The sequence below is a fragment of the Copidosoma floridanum genome, unplaced genomic scaffold (assembly GCF_036245765.1).
Source record: "Copidosoma floridanum isolate Cflo_tuat_1 unplaced genomic scaffold, Cflo_Japanese_pri ptg000029l, whole genome shotgun sequence".
NCBI lineage: Eukaryota > Metazoa > Arthropoda > Insecta > Hymenoptera > Encyrtidae > Copidosoma > Copidosoma floridanum.
The window spans coordinates 6,519,626-6,531,238 of NW_028321906.1; the positions used below are offsets into that span (position 1 = coordinate 6,519,626).

Genomic DNA, 11,613 nt, shown 5'->3' on the forward strand with positions numbered 1-11,613 from the left:
TTACTATGGTTACTTTTGATATATATTAAAAAAAATTTTCATACAGACTACAAAAGTTATTGGTGGTTGAACTAAAATAAAATTAGAAATACAATAGGGGATGAAATTTCTTGTAATTACAACTTGAAGATGTAACGAGTCATTAAATTTTATTCAATCAAAAACTATAAATTTAATGAGTCAAAAACGTATTCATGCATGTACCGAATATAATAAAATATTTACAATATTGCATTATTGGTTTTAGGTAGCAGATGACAATAAAATAGATGGGTACCAGGAGACATTGAATCAAGGCCACTAATATTAAAAAAAAAAAAAAACAATCGTTTATCATTTTTTAAAATTTTTATTAATTTGTAATAATCGCAAGTATTGACGATGATTCGATCGTTTGATTGCAATGAGTTATTTGCGCGCTCGCACGCAACTTGACAAAGCATGTGCCACCCTTTGGTACAACTATACAATAGATATTCGTATACGTAGTTGTAAATGTACGTACGTATATATATAGGAAACAAAACAAAAAGTAAATCGCAAAATAAAGATATAATAAATAGAATAAAGGTAAGCATATTACATAATTATAAGCAATGCACAGGTCCTAGTGGAGATACCTGCGCGATAGATCGAAATTCGTTTACAAGTTTATGTTTACTATGGTAAAATATGTACATGATCCTCTAAGTGCTCGAGAAAGCACGTAATGGCGCAACGATGATGGACGATCTCGGTCCGGGGCGTACACAGTTTTTCCAAGATGTTGAAACCGAAGCACGATCGTCGCAAATCGTTCGCGATACGAGCTTTCTTCTCTGTAGGCATTTGATTTTTACATTTTTTTCTTAAAATAAAGCGCTAAAAAAACCTATATATTTTTCGACATGTCACATACGCAGCACTTGTCTATTGGATAATTCAACGCGAGTTGTACCTTTTTTTTTTCTTCTCAAAGATCACTCGTTCTTATGGCATCTTTGTCGTGTTTGTTATATGATTTTTTTTTTTTTTTTTTTTTTTTTGTTATTTATCGTTATTATTCATTATGTTTAAGTTTTAGCACTTTAAACGCGATCTACGATTATCGTTCGATCATCATCCTAAAATAATACAGATCTCAAAATTTAATCCTGATGCATCTGTAATAAACAGGTTACGAAAGTACCTGTCAAGGGGTACAATAGAGCCGATTTTTTAAAAAAATCCAGCTTTACAATACTAATGTATCATTCAAAGATTCAGCAATAGATTTCTTTAAAAGCCGTAACGTAAATTTTTTCGCGTTGCATAATCACGGGGCCTAAAAATAATAACGATTGCATCGCCGACGCGACCATATTCGTATCTTCCGCTCTCCCGTTTGGAAATCGGTAACATCGAGCAACAAAGATTTCAAAGCCAGGGGAGATCGGAAGGAACAGTTGTGAAGCCGCTATTTATCGGGAGTCCTAATTCAATACCATATATATATATATACGCATATAGAACCAGCCTAAGTGTAACTAGTTGTAGAAACGTTTTTTCGTCACAGTTGCCGTCGGATGGGGAGGTCGGAGGGAGGCTCGGATTAGGTGGTTGGCTGCTCACTTGCCGGCGGCGATCTCCTTCATGCGGTTGAGGGCCGAGCCTGCTTTGAACCACGTGATTTGCTGGTCGTTCAGAGTGTGGTTCAGCTCTATGGTCTCCGTCTTGCCGTTCTTGTGTTTGATCTCGCACTTCACGGGCTGCCGGAAAATAAGAGACAAAAATTACATTGACCGAACGAATCGAATAGTAGGGACAAAGGACAATCCTCGTCAATTGGAGGATTCGCGTATACAGAGATTTACTTTTGCGTCTCTTATTTGATAAATCTCCAGTGACAGATGGATTGTTGATTTAATTTAACGAAATCAGTAGAGGCCCCCCTTATTGACTTTTAATTTTCTACATTGTTGGGAAGCCCCCCACTTCAACCATTCCAAGACAGTGAACAAGACTATTCATGGATCTTTTGATTGTCCAATAATGGAAAAAAAGGTCATACCTTTCCGGGCGCAAGGTCCTTCAAGCCGAGCAGGCTGATCTTGTCGGTGGGCTCGATCTTGTCGTAGTCGGCCGCGTTGGCGAACGTGAGGGGCAGCATGCCCTGCTTCTTGAGGTTGGTCTCGTGAATGCGAGCAAAGCTCTTGACGATGATGGCACGGCCGCCCAGGTGGCGGGGCTCGAGCGCGGCGTGCTCCCGGGACGAGCCCTCGCCGTAGTTCTCGTCACCGATGGTGCACCACCTGACCCCGTTCTTCTTGTAGTGGCGGGCCACGTCGGGCACGCCGCCCCAGTCGCCCGTCAACTGGTTCTTGATCTTGTTCATCTCGCCGTTCTCGGCGTTTGTTGCGCTGATGAAAACGATTCGTAAATCACGTCCGTACAGGACAATTCCGGCGACTCTGGTTGTGGATACTCACCTGATGAACATGTTGTTCGAGATGTTGTCCAAGTGGCCGCGAAACTTCAGCCAGGGCCCGGCTGCGGAAATGTGGTCGGTGGTGCACTTGCCCTTGACCTTGATCAAAATGGTCAAGTCGGTGAGGTCCTTGCCGTCCCACTTGTCGAACGGCTCCAGCAGCTGTAGGCGCTGGGATTTGGGGTCGACGTCGACCTTGACCTTGCTGCCATCGGCGGGTGGGGCGTCGTACGTGTCCGCGCCAGGATCAAAGCCCTTGCTCGGCAGCTCGTCCCCTGCAACAGTTCAACGTCAGGGTGGATTGCCACGTCGAGTCTACGCTGTTGGGTTTTCTTACCGTATGGACAGTCCAGGAGGAATTCCTTTCCGTCGGCGCCCTTGAGTTTGTCCTTGATGGGATTGAAGTCGAGGCGTCCGGCTATCGAGAGGGCAGTCACGAGCTCGGGGCTGGTGACGAAAGCGTGGGTCGCAGGGTTGGCGTCGTTGCGACCGGTAAAGTTACGATTGTACGAGGTGACTATGGTGTTTTTGTCGCCCTTTTTGATGTCCTGGCGGTCCCACTGGCCGATGCAGGGCCCGCACGCGTTGGCGAGGACCACACCGCCAAACTCACGGAGGGTCTGAGCCTACGATCAAGATTCTCATTAGGACTATTGTAGCATACACATTGACTGATTGCACTTTTTTTGTTGTATGGCTACGCGTCGTATCGCTTGCAACGTTTGTTTTAGCGAAGCTAGTTGACAACACTTTTTAAAATTACACCCTCAGCCACTGCGACAGGGTCTTCGCACTCTTGAAGTCTCGATAAAAATTCCATAGTTTTTTTCGAGATTTTTTCAGTCTTTGAATGACTTTACGCAACATTTGCGGTCTTTGAAAATCTTTGAATGATTTCTGGAGTGCACAGACATTCAAGCCACTGTATGCACCCACTGAAAAATGTTTAATAAAAGCAACTGTTGGGCGATCCTTTGAAATGTAATGTACTTGGCAAGATTGTCGTAAAAATTGCCTAAATCACGCTGAACATGTAGATTATGATTCTCTAATGTACTTGGCAAACACGTATGCTCCTTGTGTACAACGTAAGTGATCGAAAAAGAAAAAAACTAAAGCACACGTTACTACCTATGTTGTGATCTGGTTTTTGGCACGAGCGATTATTTAACAGTCGCATAACAATCGCGTCTATGTATAGAACGTGCGTATACATGTATATACAGTGCACTTACAATACCGTCGCGCTCGATGGTGGCGCGAATCTGTTCCGAGCCAGGGGTGACGTTGAACGCAGATTTGGACTTCAAGCCGTGCTTGAGCGCCTGCTTGGCGATGTTGGCGCACCTGCCCATGTCCTCGTACGAGCTGTTGGTGCAGGAACCGATCAAGCCGACCTTCACCTCGTTCGGCCAGCCGTTCTTTTTCGCTATTTGACCTACAAAAAACAATAAAGTCAACCAATTTGAATACCCACCACTTTGACAGTTGGTCCCAACGAAAAAGAACCACGTCCACCACTGCACTCACCCAACTGGGAGATGGGGTTCGCGAGGTCGGGCGTGAAGGGCCCATTGACGTGGGGCTCGAGCGTGGACAGGTCGATCTCGACGATCTGATCGTACTTGGCATTGCTGTCGGCCGTCAGGAGTGCCGACTTGTACTGATCGGCGGCAGCCGCGATGTCATCGCGCTTGGTCGACTTGAGGTAGTCCTTCATGCGGTCGTTGTAGGGGAAGACCGAGGTGGTGGCGCCTATTTCGGCGCCCATGTTGCAGATGGTGGCCATGCCGGTGCAGCTGATGCTGTCAACGCCTGGCCCAAAGTACTCGACGATGGCTCCCGTGCCGCCCTTTACGGTCAGGATACCGGCGAGTTTCAGGATGATGTCCTTCGGGCTCGTCCAGCCCGACAGTTTGCCCGTGAGCTTGACGCCGATCACCTACGAGCATTTTACACGTACAAAGGCTGCCCTATTAGAATATTCCTTGGCCTACCTTGGGGCACTTCAGTTCCCACGGGATGTTGGCCATGACGTCGACGGCATCGGCACCGCCCACACCGATGCACAAGCCACCAAGGCCACCGCCGTTGGGCGTGTGGGAGTCCGTGCCGATCATGAGGAGGCCGGGGAAAGCGTAGTTCTCGAGGATGATCTGGTGGATAATTCCAGAGCCCGGGTTCCAGAATCCAACCCCATACTTGGCACCGGCGGTTTTCAAGAAGTTGTATACCTCCTTGTTGATGTCCTTGGCGCGCTTGAGGTCCTTCTCGCCCCCGATCTGGGCCTCGATCAAGTGATCGCAGTGGATGGTCGAGGGAACTGCCACCTTTGGTAGTCCTGTGTGGGAAAAGTCGGTGGGTCAAGGAAGCTGTTCGAATGATTGGGATCGCGGTTGAAATCATGCGTCGGTTACCAGAGCTGATGAATTGGAGCATGGCCATTTGGGCCGTGGCGTCCTGCATAGCGACGCGGTCGGGGCGTAGCCGCAAGTAGCTCGTGCCGCGGATGACTTCTTGGTTTTGAGGATCATCTATGTGGGAGTACAAAACTTTTTCCGAGAGGGTCAAGGGACGGTCTAGCCTGAAAGCGGTTAATACGTGTTATTGCAAATGTTTCACGTGTATTTTCGAGCGAAAATCATCTCATTATTTTCATTGTTTGTAAAGAAAAATTTAAAAAATAACAATTAATAATAACAAATAATAAGATCTAGATTTTAAACTATAGTGATATTTGTCTTCCTAATTTTATATTTTACTATTGTTTTTCTGTTTTATATTAAAACTGAATCGAAAAATTTAGTTTAATTCCCTGATTGAATCATGGCAACAAATCATTTTTACAAATAATTAGTGATAATTTGTAGAAGTTTTTGTCAGTTACTCAAAAATATTTATATAATAAATAATACACATTATAAATTTATAATTTATAATAGTTACGATTGGTTCTTAGATTTTTTTTTGTACCTTCCAATATGTCAGTTATAACGAAAATTAATTTAAAAAATCTCAAATATCGACCTCATCATATCTTATTATTTATTTCTTACTATCTTATAATTATTTACTATTTGATTTTCGCTTGAAGACATGCATTTATTAAAAGTTGAAAGAGATAAAATTTATTTGTTTCCAATTTATCCCTAAATTTGGAATTTTAGGGATTCATATTGTTGGTAATTACCTTTTCTTTACGACTTTAAGTCTGTCTTCGAGTTTGTCGTAAGGTAAGTGAGCATTGGAGTCAAATTTGGACATAGCCACCTTTGCGGCCGCAAAGGTGAGTGGACTCGTGTTGAAGCATCTTTGCTGGATTTCAGCCGCAAAGACGGCAACTTTCTGGAAAACACAAGTTTTTGATAGTTAGCTGAATAAAATGATAAATTTAATTTTCTGATAGATTACATTTTCATTTATTTGACAAGCACTCTCAATAGCACGTAGCATTGTTAAAATGCTAAGAAAAAATATTATTCTTACAAATTTTAACGTTGTTAAATGAGATCGTAATAACGTTGTATGAACGTTTGTAATGATGTTCGAAAATGCCTGCCGATTTTTTTAACTAAAAATAACGTCTGGACTACTTTTTGTTGTAATTTGTGACTAATAGTCATTACCATATAGATGACAGTATTTAAAGTGAAGGGTCGAGCTAATTCATAGCAGTACAATATTACTCAAATAAATAGAATAAAATTTAATTATGATTAAAAATCATCACATCATAATTATCTTAGCATTACATTGTAGGTGCTGTCATTCAAATAGTAACATCTATGGACTAACGTGTTCTCGGAAAAGTGTTATCGTGTTATTTTCTAACTTGATACTCCCGATAGCGCGAATTAAAGTTAAGAATTGAATTGCGATACTACTCGTGTTAGGAATAAAGATTTATAATTAAAGCAACTATGTATCTTTTAGTTCTATAGTAAGTAGAATTTTTGTCATTTGTATTATTTTGTAACTGATATTTTATAATAATTTGATTTTTTTTAAGTATAGATAAATCAAAAGCCAGTTGAAAAAATCTACAAGATACTTTCAATTTCGATTATTATAAAAATTATTATAAAAATTGACTTCACCCTATCGTAAAAATCATGTGAACAGAGCTTAAAGCTCGTTTTTTGAAAAATTTCAAAAAACAAGAAAGACTTGCTCGTCCGCGCCAGAACGCAAGCAGTACCCAGTGCGCATGAATGTCGACTAAAGCAACGAAAAGAGGAAGAAGAAGAAGAAACATAACCTTGTGCTTGATTGTGTCTCTTTCGCACCACTTGATTATGTAACTTTTGCACGAGATTTTCCAAACGAAAAAAAATGTTATCTCCTGTCATAAACTCGGGGCCTTTATCAATTTACTTTATCTTTTATGACGCAAAAAAAATTCCAAAACTTGTGTGATAAAATTCCCGATGATAAAGACAGTAAGAATAGAATTTTAAACGTATGCTCCAATTACATTTTTCAACTTTTACAAAGTGTCAACTTTTTACTGCGGTTTTTATAAAATATGTTACACAAGATTAATAAGTTACGCGTGCATCTATAAACGAACATAAATTCTATATTTAAAGTCCCCTAATTAAAGTCTTTCAAAAAAATTCGCACAAGCGTAAGGTCTTATTTGAAAAAAAAAAAAAAAAAAAGTTGAAGCATCCCGTGATGCCAAATCATACAGTGCACCCAATAACGTGACATGTAGGAGATGAGAAAACAGGTGATCTTACGTAAAAAGAAAAAAAAAGAAACTGATGTTTTGACACTATTTGGTTGACCAATGAGTGCGTGACATGACGACTCGTCACGTCAGTGTGGGCGACAAACGACGGACGACAAAAATAATTCATCCCCAAAAAAATCCTTTTTGACCTTTGCACAACAGCGACAGTGAGTAGAGTCTTTGACACACATGTGCAGTATTTGATCGAAAGCTCTACTTAGTTCCCGAACGAGAAAACGAAAAAAAAAAAAAAAAAGAACAGGTCAACGCGCGAAGGGATGAAAACAGGGTCACAAGGGGATGAATAGTCGAAAGGAGGGCAGAGGAGGGTGGGGGAGGGGTGGAGAAGTGGCGTTGGCCTACCTGCGCCTGCAGAATCCTCGCGCCGTAAGACATCCTCGCTGTGCAACGTGATCTCGTTGACTCTCAATCGGCTGTCAATAATCGTCAGAGGCAACTCGGGGGGTGGTTGTATTGTAACGAAGGTAAGGGACGACCGGGACTCGAAAGGCCGGCCACTCCGCGCTCTTGCTGTTATTGTCGATTTAGGTAAGCGGAGCGAAAAATAATAATGGCACCGCTCCCGTATATACTCTATTAGAGCGCTCCCGTGGCAGTCCTTCTCGAACCGGCCACCAGAGAACTGGCTCACGACTCTTGGCTTCGACCCGAGCTCGGATTCGGCAATCGTTTTGCCTTGCGCCTTGCGCCTCTCACGTATACTCACACATATCTCTTTGCGCTCTTTATATAGTTGCCAGACTGTAGGTGAGAAGGAACGCCTTTGTGTCGAGCTACAAGCACGAGCATTCTCTTTTGCCGATTTACGATGTGGAACGATACTGAGTGTAGCAAACGTTGGTAATACTGTTTTCACGCTTGCTAGCGGTCGACGTATCGATTTTCTACTCTTCGGTCTCTTCAAACTTCTAGTTTTTCCCAACACTGATCGCTACCTTCTTTCAATACAATAACGAATTTTCAAGCTTTAAGTAAAATAAAATACAACTAGTGTGTAATTCAGCAGAACCATCAACATTTGTCAAACAATATGAACATCCGGTACGGAAAATGAGAAGTACAGGTGTTCTTCTGAATATATTTATTATTTGAATGTGAATCAAAAAACTATAGATAAGTTTAAATTCAAACCAGTCAACAAACACTACTTCATAAAACCTCTTCTAAGATCGAAAAATATTCTAGATTCAAAACGTTACCCTGTACACTGTACAGTTTCTTGTACGTGCACACCATGAAAATCGCAAAGTAATCGAGGATTAACAGTCAGCAACTAAATCCCATTTACTTCGATTGGACTCAGCCGACTCCCCAATTTGTCTCGCAATCGTCTCCACATGCAACTCAATTTAGATTGTATCGAATGTCCATTTGAACCAAATGTGAACTTGTACTTTTTGACACCTTTATCAACGCATGTGTACCAGCTACTTTCAACACTCGACGGCCTTGGAAATGTGAAATTTAGATCACGTCTCTTCAGCGAGTATACTTTTTTTTTGCCCCGTAAGCCCTTGCCACCTACTCTGATAAATGATTCATCGATTTTCGAACTGAACCCCTCGCTGTCTCTTCACCATTGTGGCCATTTAATCGAATCCACGCGTATTCCCCCGAAACCCGAAAACATTCACTCGTCACACACCCCCCAAATAAAAAATAAAATAAACATCCTACATCAACTCTCGTTGCGCAATCCTTTTTTCATCAGCCTCGAGCATTTCTCTCTCCCTCTCTCAAAAGAGACAAGCAAAAAAAAAAAAAAACACTTGGCTGGATTGTATTATCCACGTCTCGTAGCGAATTCTCTTGAGATCCCAGCCTCTTATTTCACCACGAGAGCCGAACAGAAATTTCTCCGGCGATCCCCAGCCCCTTTGCAAGTTCACAGCGAGAAAGAAAAGTCGTAGGCACGTTGCATCGTACGATGCTTCGGTCACTCAGACAAGTAGTAAATCATACAAGTGCGCCTATAGACACTTTGAGCTCCAGAAGACGCGTAGGTACATACAGGTATACCTACACGAGAGATGCGCTAACAGCGAGGCCGGGGCCGCACAATACACGCATTCGTACAGCTGGTACTCGCATCGGAGAGTCTCGTTTTCCTTGAACTGAAACACCCTTAGACACGTAGACGCTCACACATATACATATACGCTCGTCGCGGAGGCCTAAACCGGAGCGAGTAGCCTTTGCCCGACTATTTTTGTCCTCGAGGCGATCGGTTGATTTTTCCCTCCAGGAGCAAGTTCCTCGTGCATCACAGACATATACATTTATATATGTCGGGCAAGCAGAGGACGTCCACTGGCGAAGGAGGAGGAGAACGTATACGTATACGCGCGGGCGAGCCACAGCCTTGACACGAATGTTTCGCGCGTCTCCGGCTTGACTGTATAGGTACAACCCGCTCCCTCGGCACATTGTTCCTTTCGGGATGGCACGGACACGGCGGTTTAGTTGCTTTCGAGGGTCCAGCCACCACCGACACGGGCTTCCGCGCGTGCCATTGTTTCGTCGTTAGAGGGTCAGCGACGCGGAAAGCTATGTTGCTTTGGATCGCGATTTTGGCTATTTTCATTTTTTTTTTTTTTTTTCATCAATCATCCACTCGACCCGTTGATGCTTTTTTTTGTTTACTTCTTTTAAGAGATAAGGATTGGAGATTTATGATCAACGGGAATTCGCGTGCACACGGTTTTTGCGTAACTCGTGTTGTCATTACATGCGCCGAGGGTCGATTTGTGTGCCTAAATGCACGTGGGAATAAAATGGCACACACACACACATGTAAGCGTTGTAGGGAAAAGGGAACAAATCTCACAGAATTTCGTGCATTACTTCTGGCTGCATCACGTGTACGTATGGCTATGCTCTTGTAAAAATAATTTTCTCAGCTTGGCTATATACAACGGCATAAGTGTATACAATTTAATGTAACCGAACTGGGCGTAGGTGTGGGCGCTCAGCCAAATATAATTCGCGTGAATTGTTCCGTACGTTCGCTATGTATGTGCATACATACGATATCCTTGTCGGAGAAAAAAATCGACAGTGGCAAAGTAAAAAAAAAAAAAAAAATAAAAATAATAAGTAAAGGTACAAAAACCACAAGAGTATCGCACCTAAAACGTGCTCCGCTTAATGTATATGCACATGGGTCTCATTACGTGGTATGGAGTATAGTCAATGTATGCCGGATTGCGCCCTGCCATAACTTATATCACTCGTTGCGGGCTGCACGACGATGATTACACGTTGCCGTATGTTAAATAAAAATTCCACGATACTGTCGATCGTTTCAGCCATACGTGCACTTAAATTATTTTCTGTACACGTGACGTTATCTCAAGTTGATTTTTCGCTCCACACATGCACTGTTCCTGCGGAGTTGAGAAGCTTTTAACGTTATCGCGTGGATGTGAGTGTGTACAAATTGAATCGATTTACAAAGAAAAGGTCATGTAGTTTCGTTGTTATTTGTTGCAGTACATCTAATGATCTTGTTGCAATAAACTATACTTATATATTTCAACTGTCGAATGAAGTTTACTTTCCCTCCGTTAAGTACACCTAACATACGTACAAAGTGATTTTTTTTGGATCTAGATACGAATAAGTAAATAACTGGCAACACAATACACCTTCACTCGCACGATGAGCGATTGCACACAGGTTGACCTTGATACTTTCGACTCCCGAGAATTCTGAGGTGAATCGGCTGAAAGATAATTTTTTTTTGGGGTACGGGGAAGCCGACTCTGGAGGATTGTACCTACACTGGCAGAGTCGATCCTTGCCGCAAGCAAAGAGCTTAATTGGTTGGTGCAAGCTGGATAAAACTTGGATCGGTGGAAAAAATAATGTACGTGGACGACATTTCGACTTTGCTTTTGTGTGATAAAACTCGATGGAAATATACTTACCATTAGTATTTAAGTCTTCGTTTTTAACTTTGATTACTAGTTTTGATAATAGCGAATAATAAGTTTTAAATATTATCATCACGAGCTGAATGACGAGTGTTTCGTCACTCTTACTCTGTAGTTAGGAAAGTTTAAGTAAATCAGTCCATGCGCATTATATACATATGTATATCTTTAAATTACACTATTGAAAAACATTCAAACGTATAAATAAACTATGTTATGTGATATAGTCGTTGATAATCTTTATTAATTTAGAGTTAGGTGAGCAATAAAATCGCCTAAATGATTTCTTATACAGCAAAATTGCATTGGATACGTAAAAGCTTAGTCAAGTGTCTATCACCAGTATAATTAATCAATGGGTGTATCTGCTAAGTATTTAACGTGTAGTGTGATTTCCTATATGTGAATTATATAAAAAGAACACTTCAAACAATTGTTAAAAATGTTCTGTCTTTACAGAACGTGTCGAAAGGAGT

The 11,613-nt window shown here is 41.8% G+C and overlaps 1 protein-coding gene across 1 annotated transcript; it reads right to left on the bottom strand.

Annotated features, from left to right (window-relative positions):
* Nucleotides 1-329: 329 nt before the first annotated feature.
* On the bottom strand, nucleotides 330-7,843 carry LOC106645388 (aconitate hydratase, mitochondrial). The gene is made up of 10 exons (XM_014361236.3): nucleotides 7,545-7,843; nucleotides 5,637-5,791; nucleotides 4,864-5,030; nucleotides 4,444-4,787; nucleotides 3,977-4,388; nucleotides 3,682-3,884; nucleotides 2,784-3,072; nucleotides 2,448-2,721; nucleotides 2,030-2,378; nucleotides 330-1,727 (listed from the first exon to the last, which is right to left on the bottom strand). Exons 1-10 carry the CDS (start codon nucleotides 7,575-7,577, stop codon nucleotides 1,587-1,589), a joined length of 2,367 nt encoding a protein of 788 aa, XP_014216722.2. The 5' UTR covers nucleotides 7,578-7,843; the 3' UTR covers nucleotides 330-1,586.
* Between the last annotated feature and the right edge of the window lie 3,770 nt (nucleotides 7,844-11,613).

Coding starts and splice junctions, on each gene's coding strand:
- LOC106645388 (XM_014361236.3), bottom strand. CDS start 7,577: ATGTCTTACGGCGCGAGGATTCTGCAGGCGCAG. Junction 3,073..3,681: donor CCATCGAGCGCGACGGTATT/GTAAGTGCACTG, acceptor TCTTGATCGTAG/GCTCAGACCCTCCGTGAGTT. Junction 2,722..2,783: donor CCTCCTGGACTGTCCATACG/GTAAGAAAACCC, acceptor GAACTGTTGCAG/GGGACGAGCTGCCGAGCAAG.